The sequence below is a fragment of the Larimichthys crocea genome, chromosome X (assembly GCF_000972845.2).
Source record: "Larimichthys crocea isolate SSNF chromosome X, L_crocea_2.0, whole genome shotgun sequence".
NCBI classification, from domain to species: domain Eukaryota; kingdom Metazoa; phylum Chordata; class Actinopteri; family Sciaenidae; genus Larimichthys; species Larimichthys crocea.
The window spans coordinates 20,995,099-21,022,059 of record NC_040020.1 but is presented as its reverse complement, the minus strand read 5'-3'; the positions used below and the strand labels follow the sequence as shown (position 1 = coordinate 21,022,059).

The following is a 26,961-nucleotide window of genomic DNA, read 5'->3' as shown; positions in this document are numbered from 1 at the left end:
CAGATGAGAAGAAAAACTCTTGGGAAAAGCAAAGGATGATGAAATATTGATGGGAGAAAGACTACACTGTGTGTGTGTGTGTGTGTGTGTGTGTGTGTGTGTGTGTGTGTGTGTGTGTGTGTGTGTGTGTGTGTGTGTGTGTGTCCTCGCTATGTACGTCCATCTATTAGCCTTCAGCACAGCTGTCCTTCAGCTGCATTAGTCGTGTTCATGGATCAACGCTCCACGACTGACATTGTGTTACTAAACATCTCAGCAGGGATGCAGATCCTGACAGACCTGCAGTGGGTGTGTGTGTGTCTGTGTGCGTTCATGAGTCTACATGCATTAATTATTCTGTGCGTGACATGCTCGGCACTGTCGGTGTGGGTAATTTTGAGTGTGTGTTTGTCTCATAGTCGAGATCCGTGCTGAGGTTACAGCCCTGACATGACAGTCCATCTCATTTAATGGCAGCCAACATAATGGGATCAGCCGCAGCTCATACAATTACAGGATTTACAACAGCACAAAGACAGTGTTTACCAACGTCTTTGTCCTCTCAATGCATCTTCATCAGCGGCGAAAGACACATTCAGGTAACCGCCTGGCAATGACTACACCATAACATGAGATGTTTTCAAGTGGTCGCATAAATCAGGAAACAATGAACATTTTTGCAAGATAAGTTCATCTTTTTTAATTAATCTAAATCTTTTAACTTAATCAAATTAATATAAAGCTACTATAAAGCAACACTTAAATATTAAAAACACTGGATCACCTGACTACTTCTGTGTGAAAGGCGGTGCTCCTCATAACAAACCCACAGAGAATTATCAGAGACTCGGCCCACATCTTTACTGTCTTGGTCCACCCTCACAGTGTCGTTTCTGCAAATCTCCAGAAACCTGCTGCCTGAGCAAGTGTTGGTAAAGACCAAAACAGAGGTAAAACTACAGACTTGGATTCTTCAGGTGGACACAAAGCAACTCTAAATGGATGCTCATGTTGTTCATTATGTGCTGCATATGTAAATCAGATGATATTAGCAAACCGTATCAACTTTCCAAGGTAATAAATTGTTAATTCTGAGTTTAACACTGCCATCAAAGTAACAGGAAAAAACACAGTTGCTGCAGATTTAAGATGATTTGAGGTCAACTCCATTTTTAACAAATAAATAAATGAATATCACTACAACATTTTGACTGGTACCGTACATTATTGAATTTTATTCACTAAAGCAGCATGTAATACAAATCAAGCTGCATGAAGGGGGAAATTTTCTTCTCATTGAACAGCAACAAAATCCTAAAAATCACGTCTGACTTAGCTGAAATAACAATGTCAGACCGCGTTCTGCTGAGACTGTTTTGGTTGTGGTGGTGAGTCAGGTGGTTTGTGGCGGGGGTGCAGTTAAAATGTCTCTTAAAAACAGAAATGTCACAGGTTTGATGTCTGGGACATCTGAGTCATGTTCCTTCTGAATGTTTCTTTGCAGTATTCAACCTTGTATCACTCAGCATGACAACTAAATGACAGAAACAGATAAATCTCCTGTGTGGAGGCGTGTAGTGTCTAACCATCGAGTCTATTCTCTAATCAATTTAAACCTCCTTCCTACTCTTCATTTAATAATAATCATCTGAGAAACTGTTTCTTCTTCAGCAATGACCTTTATATCACATCATCACACTTCATTCAAATGCCTGTTGAAGTATGACAATAAAAATGAATATTTTCCTGAGATAACGATTATTTTTCTTCGTTACATGACATCCTTCAGTGTAGAGGGAACACAACAGCCTTGACATATTTCATTTAATTTACAAGATGGAAAAAAAAGATCCTGGAAAGCCAAAATCTGTTATTTTGAGATATTCAGAAAATAATAAACTGAGCTTGGAAAAACAAATCAAATTAACTTGCTATCACAGGGGGAAAAAATAATGGGCTTACGTAAGAAAGTATTATCACATGTTTGTTTACAGCAGTTAATTTGACATTAAAAGCCATTCATTTATTTACAGAGGTGACAACAACATAAGCAGGTCTCACCAGTAGCTGTGAAGAAGTCCTTTAAGACAGTGGTCCCCAACCTTTTCCTAACTGCGGACCGGTCAACGCTTGACAATTTTAATGCGGACCACTCGACTTAGACTGGGACTATAATAGAGGGGGACTTACTACTCTATCTACAGTTGGTAGGAGAAGAAGAAAATATTAAGTATTAAGTAATATTTTCTTCTTCTCCTACCAACTGTGGATGAAGTAGTAAGTCCCCCTTTATTATAGTCCCAGTCGAGCGGTCTTTTATTTTGAAACGTTTTTTTTATTTCGAAATGACCGTATTAAATAAAACAGAAATAACTAATTACTTCTTGTGCGGCCCGGTACTGATTGATGGGGACCACTGCTTTAAGAGAACTGTGAGTTTGTGGAAGAACATAATCGAAGACACGAGAAAGGTTTAACAGGTAGAGCAAATCTAAGAAGATCCTGTAAGGAATGCATCATATATTTTATATGAAACCTATATTTGTATTTTGATGCAACACTCTCTTTATCAGTCAATACGAGCCTCTAGGCTTTGCTTGACCAACGCTCTCCAAATCAACCAGCCAACCACTGACAGCGGCCGTAGACAGCCATTCCATTCCTACTGGCTTCACCTACACACACACGTGTCTGAACTCGCACAGAGAAGCACCTGATTCAGCTGAAGATACACAGAGAACTAGAAGTCACAGATATCAAGACTAGAAAGCTCCTCACCATGCATGGAGGGTTCCACCCCAAGTCCAGCACCCTGAGACTATACACTAAGCGGAAAGAGGGAGGCCGAGGGCTAGTGAGCGTCAAGGCCACGGTCCAGGATGAAACATCGAAAATACGAGAATACATCAGAAAGATGGCCCCAAAGGATGAACTGCTAAGTGAATGTCTCAGGCAGCAGAACCCTGATGAGGGTGCAGAGGAGGAGGAACAGACAACCTGGAGGGACAAACCCCTACATGGCATGTACCACCGTCAGATAGAGGAAGTGGCTGATATCAAGAAATCCTACCAGTGGCTGGATAATGCAGGACTGACAGACAGCACAGAGGCACTAATCATGGCAGCACAAGAACAGGCCATAAGCACAAGAGCCATAGAGGCCAGGATCTACCAGAGTAGACCAGACCCAAGATGCAGACTGTGTAAAGAAGCCCCTGAGACAGTCCAGCACATAGTAGCAGGGTGTAAGATGCTAGCTGGATCAGCGTACATGGAGAGGCACAACCAAGTGGCTGGGATAGTATACAGGAACATCTGCAACCAGTATGGAATAGAAGTACCTAAATCCCGATGGGCCATACCACAGAAGGTGGCTGAGAACAACAGGGCCAAGGTTCTGTGGGACTTCAGCTTCCAGACTGACAAACAGGTCCTGGCTAACCAACCAGACATAGTGGTGGTGGACAAAGAGCAGAAGAGGGTAGTGGTGATAGATGTGGCGATCCCAGCTGACGCCAACATCAGGAAGAAGGAACATGAGAAACTTGAGAAGTATCAAGGGTTGAAAGAGCAGCTGGAACGGATGTGGAAGGTCAAGGGTTGCGTGGTCCCCGTGGTAGTGGGGGCACTTGGGGCAGTAACCCCCAAACTGGGAGAGTGGCTCCAGCAAATCCCAGGAAAAACATCTGAAGCCTCAGTCCAGAAGAGTGCAGTCCTAGGAACATCGAAGATACTGCGCAGAACCCTCAAACTCCCAGGCCTCTGGTAGAGGACCCGAGCTTGAGGATGACACGGATATCACCCCGCCGGGGTGAGAAGGAGATTTATTATATAAGGTTTTCATTATTTCTACGTTATTTTTTTTCATCTGTGAAAACATTTAATATCTCCATGCACTCTACACACATTACACAGTACATGAACTGTGTGTTAGCAAGCTATCTAATATCTCGGCCATGTTTTTCTTTTGTCTTAAATCAGTGCTAAGAGAAATTAAAACTCAACTGGAAGAAATGAAAATGCTTCTGGTCCTAAAAAAATAATAATAATAAGGAACTTGATCCCAGCAAACTTGTAAAGTCACAAAAGAAAAAACAACAACTTGGTTCAGACTTAGAAAATGGATCACTGGATTTTTTTCCCCTCATTAGCCTCTCTGGAGTTCTGTAGAGAACCCTTTTGCGACCGCAAAATGTCATTCAACCAAACGTTATGTATACAAGAGTGTGAAAAATGAGGCGTCTTTGTGAGAGGTAAAATCTTTGTTTACCTAAACTTAAGTGTGTGCCATGTTTTTATTATTTGAAATGTTCATATTTTCCATTTTCTATCTAAAGCGTTCAGATTGAGCTCTGTTCAATATGTCAGGAATGAAAAATGCTGAATCATTTGGGAAAAATGCTGAATCATTTATTTAATTTCTGTTGGTCTAAACAATTTAAACACAATAAAGAGACTAAAAATAGCAGCATCTGCCTTTAAAAGTGTAAACCACATCCGGCGTGCTCAGCTCAGTTGGTAGAGCAGCCGCCCCATACACAGAGGCTCAGTCCTTGCTGCGGAAGCCCAGTGCTCGAATCCGAACTGTGGCTCTTTCCCGCATGTCATTCCCCTTCCCTCTCCCTCCATATTCCTGTCACTTTTCAGCTGTCTCTATCAAAATAAAGCTTGAAAATCTTTAAAACTGTAAACCGCAAATAAAGAGCCCAAAGGCCAGAACAAATCCAGAGGACATGACCTCACTGTGGTCCTACAGCCTTCTCTGCATCATGACAGCAGCATGTCTATTTCTAGCTTTATGTTCAATACATACAGCATCTTGAATTTTAAACACCTCAAGTCAACCAGCCAACCAGCATTAATCAATCAAGTGTCACTCACCCGTGTGTCCATTCTGAGCAGCAGCAAACAAGGCAGAGGTTTGGTTGTGGTTGTGGTACAGGTGGTGGTCTTGGTCAAGATGATTGGGTTTGTTCTCCATGGCGGTGGTGGTAGAGGTGGTATTGGTGGACGTGGAGGTGGTGGTAGTGGTGGTGGTGATGGTGGTGGTGGTCGGGTCTGGTTGGTTAAGCAGCATTGACAATAAAGTGACATTTCCCTGGGAAGCAGCTTGGGGGAGCAGGGGGCGCCCGCCGTCCAGGGCAGCAGGCCCACCGCCGCTTAGAGAGGAGACTACGGAGGGACACCAGCCTGCAAGGGGAAGGAGGAGCAGGAGCAGCACAGGTTAAAACTAGGAGGAGGAAGAGCAGGGGGAAGAGGAAGCTTCTAGAAGTGCTGAGCGTGGGAGAGGAAGGGTGTATGGAGGTAGGACGGTTAGAGGCGAAGGAGAGCACAGTTCAGTTCATACATACTGTAGAGTCCAGTCTCGTTTGTCTGAGCAACAGGCTGGAGTAAAATAAGAGACTGAGTTTAATTGAGATTTACAAGTCATGTTGTGCAGCCAAACATTGTTTAGACCCCCATCATTTTGTTTTAAACTGTCACGGACATCCCAAAGTTTGGAAGATACCAGATGTATCAGGCTGAATTTGGGTGTTTATAAAATGAGGAAAGAGAAATCGACAATGTGATAGAGCCATAAGAAACAAGCAGTTGGGGTTTGATCTTAAACTCACTGCAATCACAGTGAAATTTCACAGATTGTCATTGCCCTTCAGCAGGAAACCTGAGTGGCTTTAACATCCATAAATTTGTGCTGAGTCGCTAACTGCTCTGCTAATGAGGCGAGGTGTGCACTTATTTCAGTCACAGAAATATCAAAGCTCTAAAAAAGAAGCTATCCAGTGTAGCCTGAAGCTATTCTTGGCTAAATCCCACGTGCTGGTTGGTTATGTTATGAACAAATCAGTAGGATTATGGGAGGATTATGAGAAAATAGGTAGACAGGTTAAGCGACACACTGAGGTTTTGTTTCAGCTTTGGCTGGAAGTCCTCGGCAGAGCTGCGGTCGAGATATTACTCACTTTACCCAGTCAATGAGATTATCTCTCCCCTTCAGATCTGCAGCTAGAAACATGTGTTTAACCAAAACTCTGAACTCCGGCAAAATAATATCCAAATTACAACTCTGGTTCCCCTCTTATTCAACCTCTTTAATTAGCTCCTTAAAAGTTCCTTAAAGGCTTAATATCTATAAATCTCACACTGAATCATAGCATCATGTATGTTGGGCACTAAATATCATTTTTCAATAAAGTAAAGTGATGTTTACATTCAAACCTTTTATGACATGTTTTTTCACGGCTGACTATTTAACAGATATTTAAGATGTGTTATTTATGATTTTATTCAGCCTGATATATCTGGTATCCTTTGGACATTACACAACACCAGCTTGAGTTTCAACTGTTAAATTAGTTTGTGTTAGAACACTATAAAATCCCAAAAATAAATAGTTTACTTTCATATTTGTACTTTCCATCTATATATTTTTGAACTTTGGGATATGCAAAGCTTTTCAAGTGGTTTCTCAATATGCAGGAACCCTCTGATAAAATGTTTTTAATTTATGTGAAGTGTGCTGCTGACAAAAGAGTCCGTCATCGCATCCTATTAAAAGCGAGATGAATACATAGCACTCATCTTTCAGTCCAATCATTCATCCACAATATTCACTGAGTAGACAAATAAAAATACATACATTATTCAAAAGGATATGGCTGCAATTATACAGCATTATTAGAAATGATTAAACACAACAAAACAGACGAACTGATGAAGTACAGAACAGACAAGAAGACTTAATTACCAAATCCAACTACTTTGCTAAAACTGCTAACTAACTAGGCTTTGGCTCTACTGAAAGGTGCCATGCTAAATGCTAGACATGCTACTTTTAACCATGGTTTTATGCTGAACTGGGAAGGAAAGTCAAAAATGAATTACAAAAAGGCAGAATTGAGAATTTCAGTGCAGTGGCTCATAGACTGAAAAGAGTGAAATTAGAGAAAGAAAGCGTGAAAAAAAAAGTGGAAAAGTGAAAATCAAGGACACTCTGTAGATAATGATAATGGCAGTCGTTATGGCTGCACTTTGAGTGGGTGGTGGTGAGGAATAGGAAAAGTACAAAGGCTACAAAAAATATTTCTAGCTGCTGGCAGGTTAGATTGTAGACCTGTTTGTGATAAATAAGTCTGGGAAGGAGCAGAATTCCCAGAAAACTCTGCACAGCTTTATCGGATTTGTAAGACAGACTGCAATGAAATCCAAAAGCATGAGATCAATGTGCAATAACAAACAATATTTTGGTTGTACAGTACAGAGGGTTACATCTAAAATATCAAAATCTTTAAAATGTCAGTAAATAACACACAGTAAATAAGTATGCGGTTTTCCCTCGGATGTCCTCTGGCTGCTGCACATCAACTCTCTGTGATTCAGGAGGTTCCTGATAGTAGACAATAGATGACAGTAAAGTAACTGCTGCAGACTGTAGCTGCTGTTAGCTAGTTAGCTTTTATCTGTACTGCCAGGACTGGGTGAATGGACCACCGGGGGAGTGTTTATGTTTACACTGGCAGCATGAAGAAGAGGAGCTGGGTAACGTAACCGGGCTCATCAGCCTCTATGGACATAATGGCAGAGGGTATGAGACTGAAGAGGACATTAACGGAGGAAACTCAGAGGGGGAAAAGGAAAGTGACTGAGCAAGACGCCGAGCTGGGCTTCTTGCTGTTGAACTAGGATATTAGCTGGCTGCTGTGTCTTGTGTTGTTGTACTTGATGTTCTTGCTAGTTTTTGATCAGAAGTAATATAATCATCACAAATACACCTGTGCAGCTGTCCTTATTTATGATTTATGAGGTGTAAGTAAATTGCAGTGAAAGAGGAACCAAAATGCAAAAAATTGTTTTGTTCTTGGTCATGTGACTATATAGAGCAGTTGTATATTTTGAAATCATGACATCTGCATGCAAAGAACAGGATTTACAGATGTGTAAATCTATTTTGTCACATTTCAGAGGAACGTTTAAGGATAATTCCATTTTATTACAACTTAGTCTTGTTGTCCCGAGTTTGATGATGATTTCTTTCAGATATAATGACAAGAGTACAGCACCATTACTAACAAGAAGACTGGACAACAAACATGAGCAGCCAGATGACAGGCAGCCCACTGTTAAATGAGTGCAACTAATAATCCCTCAAGTAATTTAGTAAACTGCGATGGGAGTTTGCAAAAAACTGTTGCTTGGTGCTTGCTGTTGACCTATGTTTTCTCTTCCAAACCTGTCAGACCATCTGACTGCTCATGTTTCTTTCCCGTTGTTGCCATGGTTCCTGGTCTTAGAAATTCACTTGCTGATATGTGGGAGATCATCGTGAGCACAACATTATTACAGACTTGGCCAAAACTGTGGAAACAAAATCACAGTTGTAATAAACTGGAATTATTATTATTCATTCATCATACACAGTACAACCGAGCATATCACTAAAAGCTCATCACAAGATATAAACAGCAACATTTACATGAAGACAACAGTTACGTACAGAGAGCTGTCAGTGTAACAGGAAGCAGATCGGACAGGTTAGTAGAAGCTGAAACAAGAAGAATGCAGGAAGCAGGAGAGTGATGGTGGCATGCTACTGGAGGATGGAAAGGGAAGGGGAGGAGAGTGCAGCCTCTGGCATCAGCTTCAGAGAGGAGGATAGGGGGGTTACTGGTAGGAAGGCCTACAAATATGTGTATACAGCTCTGCCTCTGTGCACCCTTACATGGCTAACCTCTAGTTTCTGAGCAACAGTCAGGTACGTGTTAGTGACATGTTGTCACTGCTGTTGATAGAGATGACAGGGCTAACGTGACAACACAGACAGAATAGATAGAAGGTGCCCAGAGGGAGGACATATTAAGGGCAGAGAAAGTGAGACGAGCAGAGAGAGAGAATGCAGTGAGCGTCATCGGATCTTGTGAGGTAATTTAAGGTCGAGGGACAGAGTCAGTGGCATAAACTGAATAGATGTGCTACTCTGCATTACATTGTTGTGGTTACACTAGTTTCCCTGTGACCTGATCGCTAGGCTAGGCTGTAGAAAGACAGTTGAAGAAAAGAGGCAGTGGGGAGAACTGGAGGGAGATGGAGCATGGAGGAGCCCCTTTACCTGATGCTGTTGCCAGGGGGCTGCCTGCTGAGGCACGGGCACTACGGGAGGATGGAGCACTAATGGAAGAGGAGGTGGAGGGGGGGTTTATGGAGGAGGGGCTACTGATAGTGGTGGCAGGGCTGATGACTGGGGGGCACTCTGCACATGCTGCTGCCGGCTGCCGCTGAGGGCCCCGGCCAGGCCCCGGGGAGCGGGAGGGGGAGCAGGCACCCACCTGAGAGGCCGTCAGGGCTGGGACCAGGTCCAGGGCGGGTTTTGGCGGCAGCTGGGGCGTGGCCGGTTTTAGCCCTGCCCCAGGAGAGCGGCTGCTGTCCCCCACCACCTTGATGGGTGGATGAGGAGGAGAGGGGGTCTGGGAAAGCCCTGGTTTTTTGGGAGGGATAGGGGGAGGGTTTCCCCGGTCGATCCTGGCCACCGTGGGCGACTTGATGCCAATGGGATGGCTCAGGCGACCGGGAAAAGGGCCTCCCTCTGAGGCAGAGTGGGGCAGGCCTGGACGCAGAGGTCCAACGCCTCCTGCGGGAGGGCTGGTGAAGCGTGAGAGGACCTGTGTGACGGTGTTGCGTGCTTGCTGCTTAGCCGCAAAGTTGTCCCGGTTGGTGGGGGAGAGGTCACGGGCCGGAGGACTCTGGGAAGCCGTGCCATTTTGGTCCTGTTCTTGGAACTTGTAGCGGGCCGCCTGGACACGGGGGCTCACTCCGCTGGGCAAGCCATGAGGGGTTTGGCCCTCTGAGCCATTCTCTGTCTGTGCCAGTCCTCCTGAGCTGCTGTGGACGATGCCACGGCCAGTTGTCTTTGGCAGACTCAGGCCCACATAGTTGGCAGGGGTTGGTTTGACGGGTATAGTGAGGGGGGTCTTCTTGGGACCCTCTACCTCAGTGGGGGGCATGTCCGTTTGGCAAGACGCTGTTCGAGAGCTAATGGGCTCTGTGGCTACAGAAACAGACGTCAAAGCTTTAGGTTTGGGTGGTGGGCTGGTGGCAGGTTCTGCTACAGCAGCAGCAGCAGCTGCACGCTGGGCAACAGCAGCACCATCCTTCCCATCACCCTGTTCAGTCCTGAGCTGCTCCACCTGCTGCCGCAGACTCTGGCTCTCAGCCTCCTCACGGCCCAGTCTGGCACGCAGCTGTTCCCGCTCTGTGTCAAACTCTGACAGCTGCTTTTCCATCTTGGCCTCCATCTGTTGGCTACGCTGCCGCTCCGTGCTCAGCTCCTCCTGCAGCCGGCCAGAGGTGCGACTCTCCTCATCCATCCGGGCCTGGAGCTCGTCAAAGCGCTGCGACTCCTCTACCACTCGCGTGGCAAGCTGTTTGCACTCGCGCACCAACATCATGACAATGTGTTTGTTCTTCTCGCGCTCGTCCTTCAGCTGTGCCGTCAGTTTGCGGTGCTCCTGTTCCAGACTCTGGAGCTGCAGCTTCTCCATCTCCAGCTGAAAGAAAGAAAGAAATCAGAACATTGATTATCTGAGTTGGGCTTGGTAGACACAAACACACAGCTTGGACTGCAACTACGCAGTATTTTCATTATTGATTCATCTGTGGATTGTCTTCTGGATTAATTAATTAATTGTTCCATAAAATATCAGGAAAGTGTGATCCCAGTTTTTCTACACTCCCATGGTACAACCCAGTCCCGGGTACAGCTAAAAGTTAACTAGCTAACAGCAGCTACAATTTGCTTTTCTATGTGTCAAGATGTTCAGTTTAATATGATCAACCAGATCAAACAGGTAAAAAAAAAAAAAAAACACAATTGGCTAAAAAGAATATTTCCTGCCATCTTTGCATGAAAAAAAAATCTCTTTAATGACTGTCAATCTTTTATTACAATATTCTGATATTTTATCTACTAAACAATTAATTAAAACTAACTGCCCTAGCCTTAACATTACATGTGAGCACATACATAAAGAATTAACCACCCTGCACGACTACACTGACGATGACCTCTAAGAAGCTTGCATGTATGTGAAACATCTCTCAGTCATATTTCATACATTTCAACACCCACAGCATGGTGCCGATTATAGCACATGGGACATCGCGTGAATCCTGAGAATATCGTCAATCGAACCGAATAACACAAAACTTTGGGTACACAAACAGTGTTTCAACTTTACCTGGAATTTTGGAATTCCTGGAATCTCAAAGGAACAATTTTCAAGATGACTATAGAGGGGCCAGATAAATCAAATGAGCCAGACAAAATAGCTTGATTAAACAGACAGGCGAGATAGATGGGTACACAAATACACTTTCTTAATCCATGAGGTGGCTTGGGGAAAGAGTTTAATCTGTGTATTCAGAGAGACACAGTATCTGTGTATACGATTGAATTTCGATGACTTGTCAAAGCCCTGGCTTCTAAATCTGGAGTGTTGCTGCTATTGTTAGCTCAGAGCTGGCTTCACAGAGGGTAACGAGGCTTAACCGGGGCTCTCCACCCAATTGCCAAGACCCCATCGCTCTAACGAGCCTCAAACGAAATGAGTCGACAACCCCTGCCTCCACTGTCCCAAATGAGACCACCTCCCCAACACCATCAGGGAGTTTATATCACCACCAGCTGATGCTGAGGAGGAGCGAAGGGTTAATAAGCAATGGGAAGCACCAAGGGAACGCCAGTCGTTACTCAAAAGGAGGTGCTACAAACAAGCTGCTAATTGGGTGAGGATTATATCTGTTGTAAGTCAGCCTAATGCCTCAGAAGAACATGTTTAGGGATGTTGTAGAGATGGTGACACGCTGGGCAGTGTAGATTTAAACCAGGCAGGAGTAGGACAAGTTTCAATTATATATGGCAATTAAGTATAACAAATGCTATGACGAAAATGTGGTGCTGGAAAAGCTTTCAACTTCTTCACCTCTAATAGGGACCAGTACACTTGAACAAAATTGCCCATTGGATGGAACAGTTTGTGGATTAAGTGCAGTCATTTTTGTAACTTTCCAAAACTGATAATCGACAATCATCCCACGTCCCACCGTGATTGGTCTTGTGTGTGGCAATGAAAAAGTAAGCAGGGCATGAACTTTTTTTCACAGCAGAGGTCATTTGAACTCCATCTTGACACTTTTTTGTTCTACTTGGTCTTTCTTTCTGGATCAACTCAAAAAATTCGAGCCAGGATTAGCTCTTTTGCTGGATGACCCTGAGATTTAATTCTTCATGTCAACCCAGTGGTCTCGTTAAAATGAACAAGACAGCAGCGTGGTTGTGGTCTGACAAACCTCTTCTGAGACTTCTTTCTTGTGCAGACTTTTTCCTGAAGTGCAGAGTGTGTAAAACCTTTGCTCGTACTTATTATCCATGAGCTCGTTCTGCCATCATCTACACAGTGAAATAATAATGATATTAAACTCATTTGTATGGAGATACCTTGCAGGCACCTCAGGTAGCACCGGTGCTCCCTGATCCTGGGATCCCCCACCGCCTAATGAAATATTTAAATAAAGCTTACAATCTTTACTTAGAGGTCCAACCTTACAGCTGATAAACTGCAGCACCAGGGTTATCCCCAGTATGAAGTAGCCTATTCAGCTACTGTGAAGGATTGGGGATGTGAGAAAAAGGAAGCGAAGGCGGAGGCCTGAAGACTATTTTAAGATAAAGGAATTTCAGCACCGGCGGTCATGACCTTGCCTCCAATTTCAGCTTCATAGCACAACATCAACAACACTTTGGCAGCATGTTTACCCACAAAACCTGACAAATACAGGGTTTTTTCGTCACTGCTGAAGGGGGGCTTCCTCCCAACGTCATGGAGGAGGAGATGAGGGAGTGGGGGTGTCTTCATTATGCCTATAAACCGATTCAGAGTGTGTTACATAGAGCTGACTGCCTGCCTTCAGCTTGCCTAAGACCTCATGGATAATTCAACAACTTACTCACAGGAGAACGACAAGAGTGGAAACGGATGGTGGGGATAAAGATAGCACGGACAATCCTGGTGAAATTCACTCTACCCAGCAACCAGAAGATCCCTCTGAGCACCCTGAGCCTGTCTTTAGCAGTGTTGCTTTGTTGTTGTGCCTTCAGTCATTTTAAAAAGGTTCCAACAAAACCATTTATCCCTGCCTGACAGGTTTGTACCTTGCTGTTGACAATTTAGGTACAACTGTGTAATCAGTGGTGACATGGTGATTTATTGTGTCTTAAAGAGAGTAAAGTGTTGTTTTGTGGTTGCTGCCTCTCTGTTTACGCACATTTTCATTGTCAAATGAAGCAAAACCTCCCAAAGTCAAAGTTGCCTTGCATAGCTGTGACTCTGATCCCTGTTGAGAGTGATTGTAGAGTGAGATCTGTGATGAGCGCCCTGAATAATCCTAACAACAAACATCTGACTCAGGATTTCAGGTTTTTGTTTTCAGTGTCCCTAAGTGGCTCTTTGTAGATATTCTCCAAATCAAAAATGCTATTCTCAAGTTGTACTTGAGAGAAAATAAAGTGTTTCCAAAATGACAATACATAAGACATGGTGAAGTGCAGAAATATGCTGTCTCTGTGATCACTTGCTTCTGTACGGAGATCATAATTATCCTATTGTATTGTCACTGTGTGAGCAATAATCAAATGAGAAAATCCACATGTGGACAAGAAAACAGTTGTTGGACACGGTTAAATCAGATCCTATGACTTCGTGAAAGTCATGCTTTTGTTGAACCATGTCTGCAAACACAAAACATACAGTATAATGTATGGCTTAGTGTCTTTTTTTTGCTTTTGAATACAACATACTGTACACAACACTTCATTTGATGTTATTTTTCATATTTTCTTGTGTTTTTAAATGTCACTGATGTATTTCTTCTAATTTGTGAAGTCATTTGAATTGCCTCAGAGTTTGAAAGTGATTCACAACAGGACAAAACCATTTTTGGCGTTGCGTGCAACTCAGCTTGTCAAATTTCCATTGGTTGGTTTTACAATGTAAGGCACCTTTTTTAAACAGCTAGACATCTTGTAGTGAAGTCAGATGATCGAGTCAGTTACAAACTGTCAGCTGGCTGAAATGGCAATCAAATAGTTTGAGGATAAATAAATCGCCTAGTAAAAGCACTGCCCAAACACAAGTTAAATGGTTGAAATGACACTTTTTTATATTAGCTTCTTGTTGGATTGACCACCAAGTCCGATTGGCAACATTTCTGAATTCTCGACCCTCCCATTTCATCAATGCTACAAATACAACAACAAAAAAGTCATTTTTAGACAGACAACACATCATCTTGACTAGTGGCGTTGGTCTAAACTGGCAGGCTGTCAGAATGCAGGTTCAGGTACTTGCAAGTTTCTACTTGTCTCATCATGAATCTTTGGTCTGAACTGGCCTTGAGATGAACCTCATCCAGCAAACCTTCAAAATATAACGGTTGATTTTTCCATATCCAAAAAAGTCTTAAAGTCTTTGTATCAGACTGCTTATTGTGATTTAAAACACCTGAACACAGTCCAACTGCAGCATTCCTCTACTAACACTGGCAAAAGTATCGACTGAAATGTGTCTGTAGAGCTAGGTATTGAAAAGATTTAAAAGTTGGCATCAAATAATTGGTCAGATTCTTGTTTATTTATTATTGAGCAGACTTCCTAATCAAAATAACTTTTTAACTTTGGGCTATATTTTAATTAGGCTAACTTCTTTAATATTGATGCACTGAGCACAGGCTATGTTAACAAAACATTTTGGTAGTGAAAGAACTATGATACGTGGTCACGCTCAGGCCGGAAGTCACTGGAATAAAAAAGCTGAGATATTGTACATCCACATTTGATGGATGACACACCAAACCACAGCACCAAAATCTGTTTAACCAGCTTTCCTGTCAAAACAGCCACTTCCTACCTCTCCCTTCCTTCTTCCATACCTCCTTCTCATCTGTGTGTAAGAGAGTGTGTGTGTGTGCGTGCGTGGTTAAAGGTTCCATTTGGCTCAAAACTATATCATCTTTGTTATTATTACAGAGTTCAGGGACGGGACACACACACACACACACACACACACACACACACACACACACACACACACACACACACACACACACACACACACACACACACACACACACACATACACACACACACAGTGTTTTCTTTTCTATTACTCAGCCACATTCATTCTGCCTGCCTCTCATCCAAACACTTTCACACATCCATATTCTTCAACACAGAGGGGCGGAGGAAGAGAGAAGAAATGAGATATGGGGCAGAGCTGACATCTGGCTGTCCAGTTAATCATGGCCGCATAATCCTAAAGAGACCTGGAACAAACACACACACACACACACACACACACACACACACCCAATAATGCCCATTCAGTCTGTAAAAACACAAATGCAGACAAACAAACATGCACTTTTGTCTTTCCCATATTGTCCTCTGGAGAAATTCCACCACAGAGATTTGACTTGCATGTAAATAAACACAATCTGTGGTCAAACAGAGGAAATCCCTGCTGATGTAAACACCCAGATGTCTTTTATGTATGTCATTTCAGTCATGTCTTATTTATGTTCATTTAATCAGACTCTCTGCAATTAAGCTTGATTTACATAAACACAAGGTCAGAATTATCTATTTGGTAAAAATGTAATATATTTTTGAGTTGAGTCATTTTAGCTGTATGGTTGTAAATAATATAGAGTGCAAAATCTATTGTGAATGGTTTCGCATTGAAGCTAGTACATACATTCACGATAAACAGGGGTGGTGACTCACTGACTTTCCTCTAGCGCCACCTCCTGTCAGCCTCCCCTGCACTTAAAGATTCACTTTACTAACTAGCTCGGCAGTCAAGAGGCACATTATGTATGTGAGTTCAGAGGTTGTCAAAGAATATCTGAATCTTTATGTGCTTCAGACATTAACTCCCTGTGTCCCCTGTCCATTTGTACCCGTCATTAATCTTCCACAAAGTGATGTCATTCAGAATTTTTTTTAATTTTTTTTAATTTAAAAGATTATTTTTTTGGCCTTTTATGCCTTTAATGATAGTACAGCTGAAGATAGACAGGAAGCAGGGGCAGAGAGAGGGGGAGTGACACGCAATAAATGGTCCGATTCGAACCGGGCCCAGCTGCAGCGAGGACTGTTGCCTCCACACACGGGGCGGCCGCTTAACCCACTACGCTACCGACCGCCCCCCCCGAAAATGTTTATTTTAGGGCTGAACCCAAATTTTGTCAGTTGAATCAGATTTGGCTGCTCAACATGAATATTCAACTATTCATTCCCATTTTTTCCATACAGACTATCAAGCAATTTATTATTGAACTGGGGTTTGGCAAGACGTTCAGGTTGACAGCAACGGTCATGTGATATCATAAATACGCCAAGTTATGATAGTATATCAAACAAAAGAGTCTATATCGTAGGATGTTATTGAGCCGTAACTTCACCATTTCTGAGCAGAAGACAGAAGATAATGTTATCTCAGTGCTTGACTGGACAAGGCCTCTGTTCCACTGGACTTCTGCCAGGAGAGGACAACCTGATGTTACCCAGAGGGCAGAGTAAAAAGCGATGAGCGCTCACTTTGCAGCTACTAATAAGGACTGAAGTATTCCCCTGATAGCTCACCTGGTGGAGTGTGCACCCCAAATATCTTCAAAAAAATAAATAAATAAATAAAACCACACAGCTCCACTTGAAGAATCTCAGTCGACTGACAGGTATTTAACTGATGATTCAAATTTTCGGATTTCAAAAGGGACAGTCATTTCTAATTTATATACTTTTTAAAATGATCTGATAAGGACGCTGGGCAGTGACTGGATCAGAAGGCAAATCATACAAATGATCAAACACCACATACTACATGATTTCTTTCTGCTGAGACTCAGTCCCAACTGGTCCAGACTCTAACGGATTCTAGCCATCTTAGTCAGTGCAGTCGTGGCGCCAAAGCATAATAATTATTGACCCAATGGTTGTAATGTGTGTGCCTGCCTGAACCTGCAGTGCATTTGTTGGTCATAGACTGAAAACTGAGTGTCCACTGACTAATAACAGCATTATGGGAAACTAATATTCCTTGACTACAATATATGAATGAAGTCTTAAACACAGCAGGGATTACTCGACGAATGTCAATTTAAAAATCAATATTAGTGTCTTTCGTTCACAAATCAAAGTAACATGCACCAATAGAAACCCTCCTCCTCCCTCCTCCTCGGGGTCTTACTCTCTTCTGGCGGCTCTCGGCAGCAGCCAGCTGGGCTGACATGCGTTCCTGCATCTTCCTGCAGTGGGCCATGACGGCCTCCAGGACAGAGATAGGGCTGGAGCCCAGGGGCCGCCGCTCTTTGTCTCCTCCGGGGACCCCGCATTCAAAGTCCCTCTGTAGTGCCAGGAAGGGGTCGGTCAGGCTGTAGTGGCCGTACCGCTCTTGGAGGAACACCTCCTTCCTCTGAGCCTAGAGAAGAAAAGAGGAGGGGAGAATCAAACAGGGTTCATTTTGACTCCATGAAGACGATAAATCCTAAAAATTTGTATCACCACATCAAACTGGAATAAACAAGGAGCACAATGTTTCAGAACCTGCTCATCACTTACGCCAGTATAAGTGTTTGTGTGATATACTGCAACTGAACTTTCTCCAATTATTGAATTTTTCTGGATGGATTGTTTTATCTGCAGAACTCTAAAAATCATTCAAGTGAGATGAACTAAGAGGAAAAAATTTCTCTTTAGCTGAACTGCCCACAACTAATCAAAGAATATGGTCAATGAGGAATAACAAGGCAAGACATTGCTGCGTTTTATAGCCCTCAGAAAATGTGTCTTCAGGATTGAAGTATTCAGGACTAAATCAGCAACAATAATGTTAAAAGTATTGTTTAATAAAATGATTCAAACTTTGCTTAATTCTGATTAAACCTTGCAAACTACAAAACAGTGAGATGACCATAGAGAGATGCGTCTAATGTAGAATATCTAAAACTATATGAACGTTGACAGAGGTGTGTTCATGTGGAATCCCATCGCTCATAGTACAAAAGCTATTCAAGGCAGTCAATACACTTAAGTTTCTGGACTTCACCCAGCTTTAGCTCAAGAAAGGTTCAGGTTCCCGAACAGCTGCAGAAGAGCATCTCTTGACATCAAACAACCAATAATGACAGAGCGAGCGATATTTGTGGCTATAATCAGGCTTTAACAGTGCTACTACTCTACTAGTCCCTGCAGCATCAGCACCCTGCCTCGCCCTCATGCCTCTGGCCTCAACTCCCTCCCAATGCTTTGTAGTTTAAGAGGAAGTCCGGTCCATCAGACCATGCTGCGGACCCTGAACGCCCCCCCAACCACCACCGCTGTGAGACCGCCTGCCTGACTCCACAACCACTCAACACTGCAGAAGGCAGGGCTGCTCTCAGGTTACACAGACAGATGGCAATGGGAGATGGAGTCCTCAGAGCTGGTCAGAGGTGGTGTGATCACAGCAAAATGTTCAAAATGGGGATCACAGCCAGATCGTATATCGTGTTTTTTTACCTGCAAAATGCTTAATTTAACTACACAAGTCTCGACTGACTGTAAACCTCCACCATGGATGAAAAATCTTGAGCTGCACAGCTGCAGCCTCTGATGTTTATCATTCATCTTCTTGCTTTGACTTCCAAGAGAATGTAAATAGAACGATGTTCAGCAGATGAACCGGAAGCACGGGGTGGCAAACATTCCAAACAGCAAATGGCACACACAACTTTTAGTGGAGAATCAAACTTCACTTTAATTTTCCTGCATTCATATGTGTTTATACGCAATATCAACCACACTGAGCCTTTTGGTTTTCTGTGATTTTACACATTCACTGGGCTGAACACCATGAGCGGCATCATAAGTTCATGCAGACCGCCCCTCATCTTCCTCAGATGACTGGATGCTGCCGTTTGGGTGAAGGTTTACAACATCTCCATGTGGCGACGCACAGCAGGTGTTCCGCCGTCAAAATACAAACATGACAAAGATCGACAGACAAAAGAAGATGAAAACCGACATCCACTGTGTGGATCAAATGAGCATGTTTAACCTTTAAAACGGGTCTACTCTTGTCTAGTGCCAGATATATTTGTAGCGTGTTGTATTTCATTGATGATAAAGCTGAATTAAATTATACCCAAACCTGCATTTACATGCACAGATTAATTGTCCACATCATATGAATCATCAAATATTATTAAAAGATCAGGATTAATGTTTTCAAGTCGGCAGAATACCAACTATAGCAGAGATTGGTACTGTGTCAAAAAACATGACTGGTTTGTTTTAGAATAAACATTTATTTGACTTAAAGCAGTAGATATTTAATATCCCTTCTTGTCTTTTTTGAAGATAAAAGTATTAAAATAGGTGAATTATTTTGTCCTGCTGGTTGGATACCACAACAACATATTCACTCTCCAACTCGCCAACCTCCGACTCTTCACCCCAGCCAGGTTCCTAGATAGGTGCTTGCAGTAAACAGCTGAAGGGATCGTTTCATCAGATCCACTGGATTAGTAAATGGGATAAAGCCGCCGTAAAGTCCAGTGTTATCCAAACTGCAGCTTCAAACTGACATCGGTTGGCCCCATCAGTACAGCTACAGTAAAATTTGCCTCGTCAAACCTCTGCTCTTAATCATTCTGACCACAACCAGATGACCACTCGCCTTAATCCAACGGTCAAATAATACCAGACCAAAACCCACTTGGCTGTGGCACAGCAGCTGCACGGAGGGAGACCAAACCCTCTGACTATAAGTGGAGAGAGAAAGAGAGAGAGAGAGAAAGAAAGAAAGAAAGAAAGAAAGAAAGAAAGAGAGAGAGAGAAAGAAAGAAAGAAAGAAAGAAAGAAAGAAAGAAAGAAAGAAAGAGAGAGAGAGAGAGAGAGAGAAAGAAAGAGAGAAAGAAAGAAAGAAAGAAAGAAGATGAGAGTGTGATGATTCTAAAATATCCAAAACAGAAAGGCACAATTTATAGGAGTATGAGAAGAATAATATAGTGAGATAAACCAGCTACAAACCTGCAGGAAACACTTCACCTAGCTTTGATATGGAGATAAAGTGTCTATATTATTATATTATAACACATATTTAATCTTTGAGCCACTTTCTCTTTCACAATGTCCACTGCAGGCGTGGATATTAAACGGTTTTAGAGGACTGTATTTAAAGAGTCATGATTCATATCTATCAGTAGCAGAAGGTTGGTGAGGGAGGAATATTTAATAACCGGGAGAGAGACATTTTAAATTAAATGTGGAGGCGAGAAAAGAAGACAAAGAGCCAGAGAGTGTGAGAGACTGAAGAACAGACAGCAGGGACAAAGAGAGGAACGGACAGGAAGGTGTTTCGAGATGCTTTGCCAAAGAAGGAGATGGAGTTTGGAGAGTCAAACAAAACGCGCACACACACACCACACACACACAGAGCAGAAAGATTGATGGTGAATCCAGAGAAGACCTGAGGCAGCTCTTTGATGGTGATGGCTGACTGTGAGCAGGCCAACATAAACACACCGCAGAGGAAAGGTGTGCATGTGTGAGTGACAGAGAGGAACAACAGGAAAGATAGATGCTGAGGAAGAAAAAGTCGGTGTTGAAAGATCGGAAAGGTGGGAATCCAATTGGAGTCGTAAACACACACACACACACACACACACACACACACACACACACCTTTGTCCAATAAAAGTAAAAAAAAAGAAAAAAGAAAGAAATTCAGAAGCTGAAATCAATAATTAATAATTATTTTGAATGTAAAAGGATCGGTGTTTTGAATTTTGGTTAAAACAAAGCTCAGCAGAACAACATTAAAACACTCTTTTTGTTAGTTTTTTCCCCCAACATAAGTCATATTCATCTAACTTAGTATCACTACATAATATTTCCTGCCTCCACCAGTGTGGCTAGTATCACTACATAATATTTCCTGCCTCCACCAGTGTGGCTGACCCCACATTTTGAGAACCACTGCATTAAAACAAGTCAATCCTCGATACGAATATTACATTATCAAAGTACTCATCAACTTCTCAGCTCTAAACTCAACAGATAGATCCCTCAACAAATCCCCTGAAGGCACCGTCTGAAGCGTCTGAAGGAAATCTGGAAATCTCTGGAGTAAATAATGCGGTGACATCTTTAAACTGGCCTTCACCTCCCGGGATCTTCACATAAATATTTACAACGGACCAGAGACCATTACAGCTCTCAATCAGCCGGCTGCTGCTCTTCAGCTTTAACATTAGGGTGAACACTTATCAGATTGAAGGTTTTTGGTTGAGTGTATTCCTGGGTGAATATACAAAGAGAAGGAAAAAAAAAAAATCTTACAGGCCTCAACTCGTCATACTAGCCCACTCCTGTTTTTTCCTTTCTTGTTTTCATGTTATGTAGATCTAATTATTAAAAGTTTAACCTCTGTTATCCACTGCTATTACAGTAATCCCTTCTGATCCTCCATTCTATATGCATAATTAAACCTCTCCATTTGTTTAGCTTGCCTTGTTTCTCTTCCTGTTTGGAGCTATGGAAAGGTTCGTCAATATTTCCTGGTTGTGAGGCTCAGGGTCATGGGTCATCCTATTACAGCGTCCGGGTTACAGATAAATCCTTTGAGACCTCATCAGCTGTCAGGCGCTGAGATCCCCTAAGGCTCTATTGATCCCATAGATCCATTGGTTGTTGTTAGAAGAAAGCTACAGCGCACACAGAGTGGAGTTTAATTCATTTCATTTCTGCTTTTATTTTCTTTATATTTGATCTTACTGATGTGTGCGTAGGGATACTATGTTAATGAAATCATCTTATAATATCCATTTTCTTTTTTCGTCCTGAGATTCTCACAGGTGAATTGAGACATTTGAATGAAAACAAAGCTAGACAAACAGACCATGACATTTTTTTATTCATTTTAGAAAGCTTCATCTATCGGGTAAATTAAATTCTTTGTCAATCATTTGTGTTAAACTTTATTAACTGACTTCCCCATTCATCAATTTAAAGAACCCGGAATTTGACAGAGTGACTGATGATCACAAGTGAGTTTTTATTGTTGTGTCCCCCCTTTTTTGTAGTATTTTACAGCTTCAGGACTTGAGAAAGGATACGTTGGCGTGAACGCATCTGATTTATTATGTGTGAAAACACACTACTGTCTTTTTCTCCCAGTTTTATCACATTCACTCATCTTGACTATAAAAGCTGTCTGTGTAACGTATCCGCTACGGGTGTCACGTAACACCGTGTAATCACATGAGGCAGGTGTTTGGCGCTTAGACTTTGCATTAACATACAAAATTACCGTTTCAAGGATGCGAGGACTTGGGTGCCACGACCAAAATCTGTCACAGTATACGTACTTTTCTATTGTGATAACGGCATTGTGATACAGTAACTGTTCTTTGAATTCAATAAAGAAGTTGTTTAAAATAACCACACATCAACACGTGAAACAAAAACAACTACCTCACATGACAACACTGCACTGCCAAACCTCCACCGTTACATGATATACAGTTATATTACCTGTCGCCTTATCAGCACAATTTTAAACAGATATACTTAACATTACATTTCTTTGGCCCACATACTTCTGATCAAGGTCAGATTTTAAGAGAGAGGATTTAAGTTCAACATGCCCACGTTTCAGTTTCACCGCAGGCCTCCGGCAATAACAGATTTAAAAAGATGTTTACCTACTCGTTTGGAGGGAAGGTACTGTATTACAAGAGGAGCAACGGTAATACTATAGTAATACTATAGTATTTACAAGTGCAGCAGTGGTGGAGGCTTCTGAGAGAGACCCAAGTATTATTAGCATCAACCTTTACAGGCATGCTGCACTCAGTGGGTGAGAGGGTTCAGGGAAAGCAGCCAGAAACGCAGTTTGTCTTTGCAGAAAAGCAAAAAGATAAATCTCTGCAGGAGATGGAAGAAAGTGGAAGACGGATGATAGAGGTGGAGAAATGACAAACGCTGCGAGGAAGGACGGCAACAACAAATAAAATCAGAGAGAAAGGAAAGAGAGAGCAGTGGAGCAGAAAAATGCCTAGCAACCGAAAGGCACAGAAAGGCCCTCATCAGAAAGAAGCGGAGGGTACTCCAAACTTCACATGGCAGAGAAAAGAGCAGCGTGTATTCAAGTGTCTCATTTGACTCCATTCGGGACTGTGTGAATGTCAAGTCAGTGGCTGTGTGCCAATACAGCTCCGATACAGATACAGAAATCATCAGATCAAACAGAGGAGCTGTTCATGTCCGGGAAAAACACACAAGCAAACATCAGATCACAAGAGAAGCCTGCGCTCGAGGGGGCTCGATTCAAGTGGTCTGATGCTTAGTTCAGTGTCCAACAGCAGAGCTGGAACGTTTTGAGAAATCCTTGAAATGAGGAAAACACCTCGAAGTGATGAGAGGAACGCTGCTGACGGAGTGTTCACGGTCAGCTGGCTCTGCTCCGAATGATTAAAGAGAAAATAATTAAGAAATGAGGTGAGGAGGAGCAACTTGCTCTTACTGTCGTGTATGCAGGAAGCATAAAGACGGTCGTAACTTGAGACGCACTCAGTCTAATAGGTGTTTCGTTCCAAACAGACGCTCTGATGAATCACACCTCGACATCAGTTTCCTGCTTCTCTCTGCCAGCAGCCGGTAGTTCATTACACAAGTGTTTTTTTATTCGCTCAGCCAGAGAAATGTTCAGGACTTTATCTTGGGTACACATTGGTACAAATATCTTGAAAGTGCATGTGTTAACGTGTGTGTAGAGGTTCAGCATCATGGTATATCTACAAGTGCAAAGTAATCTAAATTAGACTGAAGTTATTGCCATATTTCTTTCAGAGTATTGACTCTTTTATTTTGTTTAAGAGCCTGTAAATGTCCTGAATATTTTGGGAATGCATGTGTGCCCCGAGAAGCCTAATCACAGCGACTAAAGCTTAAGTGTTTTTTCATAAGCGGTGCCAGTTTCCTGCTGCTGGGCTTTTTAATCAACACTTCCTGTCAGTTGCTGTGCTGCCGGTCGCTTTTGTTGCCGAGCCTCGCTGTGCTGCCAGTCGCGTCAATATATATCGACCTTTCCCTCTGTGGGTTCCTGTTTCAGCCGCACATGGGTCGGGTCAGTGTGACGAGGTTGTCAACCGTTCAGCCTAACCCCTACCTTCAAGCTGGAGCAGCTCTCACATCTGTCTTTTTTTTTTTGTGATGTGTTGTGACCGATGGAGTGTGTCTGCGGGGCTCGCCTTGCTCAAGGACACTTGGCATTTGAACATTCGCTCAAGTGCTGTTATTCACGTTATTGCTGAGAGATTTTTTTTTCTTTTCATTGAGGGGTGAGGTTGTTTAACTCAGTTACAGGTACAAATACACTTGACTCAACTAAAGAATACAGATACTGTGAGAGGTGCAGAGATAGAATCATGAAAGATTTATATCCTTGCATCACAAGTTAAACTTTTGTCCATGTGATAGTTCAAATTGTATATTATACTGTATATTGTATAGTCCTCAATTTCCTGACTGAAATAAAAAAAAGTTTGTTTCTTTCAGTTGAAAATAAAAGACAAAGTGCATAATCTGCTTCGCCATATATACAGGGAACAATTCAGCGCACCCTCTTAATGCTCAACTTACAGACTTCCACATACTCACAAACTGTGCCATCGCGACCACAGAAAATTTCAGGGTACAAATGTAAGAAATGACACATCAGAGCATCAACACTCTGCATCTTCTCTGCATCATAACCGACCTGATTTACATTGCACTCTTAAGGTGCCTCCTCATTGACTCCAATCCTGATTTGGTTTTCTAGGTCAGGGCAACGACAAGTTGACAAACAGCATCGATCGAGGAGCGAATTAAGAGCAGGGATTGGCTGAGGTGGAGGGCGGGGTGATCATTTTGGATCCATTACTGGTCTCTAGAGATATAAAAGCCTTCAAAACATTGGAGGACTCTCTCGGTCTGTGCGTGTGTGTCTTAGCAGGGGGTGGTTAGTCCCGCAGGATGCTCTGACCCTGAGGATGGTGGCAACCATCCTCAGCCCCCATCTGTCATTTACACACATGCGCACACACACCAATTAACCCCTCTTCGCTTTGATGCGCATTTTCCCAAATTATCAGTCAGGGAGCTGTGATCCCCAGTGACATTTAAACTCAATAAACATAAAAACAAACCTCAGACACAGGACTGACAAGTATACCCACTTCGTATACTGTTAACTAATCCTGAAAAAACAGGGCCTGGAATTACCACACACTAAGTGCTAAAGGCCCTCTAATTATTTCTCTGAGCTGCCACCGCTTTTACTGGAGCTCCAACTGCTGACGGTGTTGGTGAATGACCCAAATCAGCAGGTCAAACTACAGTAACAATAGTGGTAGTTCTTAGAAAACCTGCACAGAGTGAGCGGATGAATCACTTACAAAGCATAACATTACTACACACTCCTGCATAGAGCTGCTAAGATTAGTTGTCCACTATTAAATTAATCCACACTTTGAATAATTTCCTGTGAAAAAAGTGTCAAAATTATCCAATTTCAGCTTTTCAGGTGTGATTATTTTCTGTTTTTTTTTGTAGTCCTCTATGACAGTGAACTGGAGCTCTTTAGGTTGTGAACAAAACATTTGTCAAATTGGGCTTTGGGAAACACTGATCAACATTTTTCACCAATTTATGACATTTTATAGACCGGAGAACTAATTGATTTATCAAAAAATAATCTTCATATTCATCGATAATAAAAAGAATGGTTAGTTACAGCTCTATTCCTCAGTCACTGTGATCAGTTTAGTTCCAGTTGCCACTAACGGGTAAATCTGGCCACGTATCATCACAATGCGAAGCAACTACAACAAAAGTCAATATATATTTGATCACAATTAGTTATTTCTATGCTGTTCTTTGTATATGACTTTAGTATTTCAACAGCTTAGTAAACATATAAATAGTATTCACTAAAATATACCATGACATTAATTTACAATATAGAGAAATAATAATATAGTGTTATTTAACAGTTGTTTCATGTATGATAACAGCAGTAGGCAATACGTAGGTGCAGAACACATTGTGTGTTCAAATGTGAGGGATACCTCTCAAACACATCACATAAATCTCCATCAGTATGCAGAGTGATGATGGCTGGTGGTTACTGTAACAGTGAATCAGATATCTATCTACCCATCCATCTATCCCGGCAGTGAGTGAAAGAGAGCATCTGACACTCAATGACCTGCAATCACTGAGGGATTTCACTCTGCTGGAAGGATCAATAACAGCAAAAGGATTTGATTTGACAAAGAGAAACGGATAACCAAGCGTGAGCTACAGTATGGACAAGGGAGGGGGAGGCACGGTATAAATTAGATCGAGATAAAAGAAAAGAACAGAGGTTCAGAGAGGAGGGGGGGGCAGGAAGAAAGAAAAAGGCCAGGAAAGACTGTCAGAGAGCGGGGGAAATGGATGAGCGAGAGAAAGGGGGAATGAAAGGTGAGAAAGAGCAGAACAGATAGTTACTGCCTCCTCTGCCAAGCAGCGTTCACGCACGACCCTCTCAGCGTTACGCAACGAGTTGACGCTTCAAAAGTGTCACCGAGCCTGAACGGCATCATCTTTTTAATCACCCAAAACTCGTCCAACACGGAGATCATTTCATTTCATTTGCGGGAAAGGAATCAGTTCAAATGTGGCATTTTTGCTTCATACATAATTAACTTTATTCGTTGATTGATTACTAAAATTCAATGAATTGACTCCACTCCCACAGTTATTGAGTTGCCCTTGAGCAAGGCATGCCACCCCCATTAACAGATTTAACAGGTTTAACTACACACACCACGATATTCTGCTTTTTATTAGAGGGCAACAGTTAG

At 42.4% G+C, this 26,961-nt stretch overlaps 1 protein-coding gene across 1 annotated transcript in view; it reads right to left on the bottom strand.

Annotated features, from left to right (window-relative positions):
* cttnbp2 (cortactin binding protein 2) overlaps window positions 1–26,961 on the bottom strand; it is a 91,346-nt gene that overhangs the window by 29,399 nt on the left and 34,986 nt on the right. Inside the window, exons 3-5 of the mRNA XM_010739159.3 lie at window positions 17,277–17,507; window positions 9,086–10,520; window positions 4,861–5,169 (exon numbers count right to left, since the gene is read on the bottom strand). Of these exons, the coding sequence (XP_010737461.3) occupies window positions 4,861–5,169; window positions 9,086–10,520; window positions 17,277–17,507 (1,975 nt within the window). The remainder of the gene's footprint in view (window positions 1–4,860; window positions 5,170–9,085; window positions 10,521–17,276; window positions 17,508–26,961) is intronic.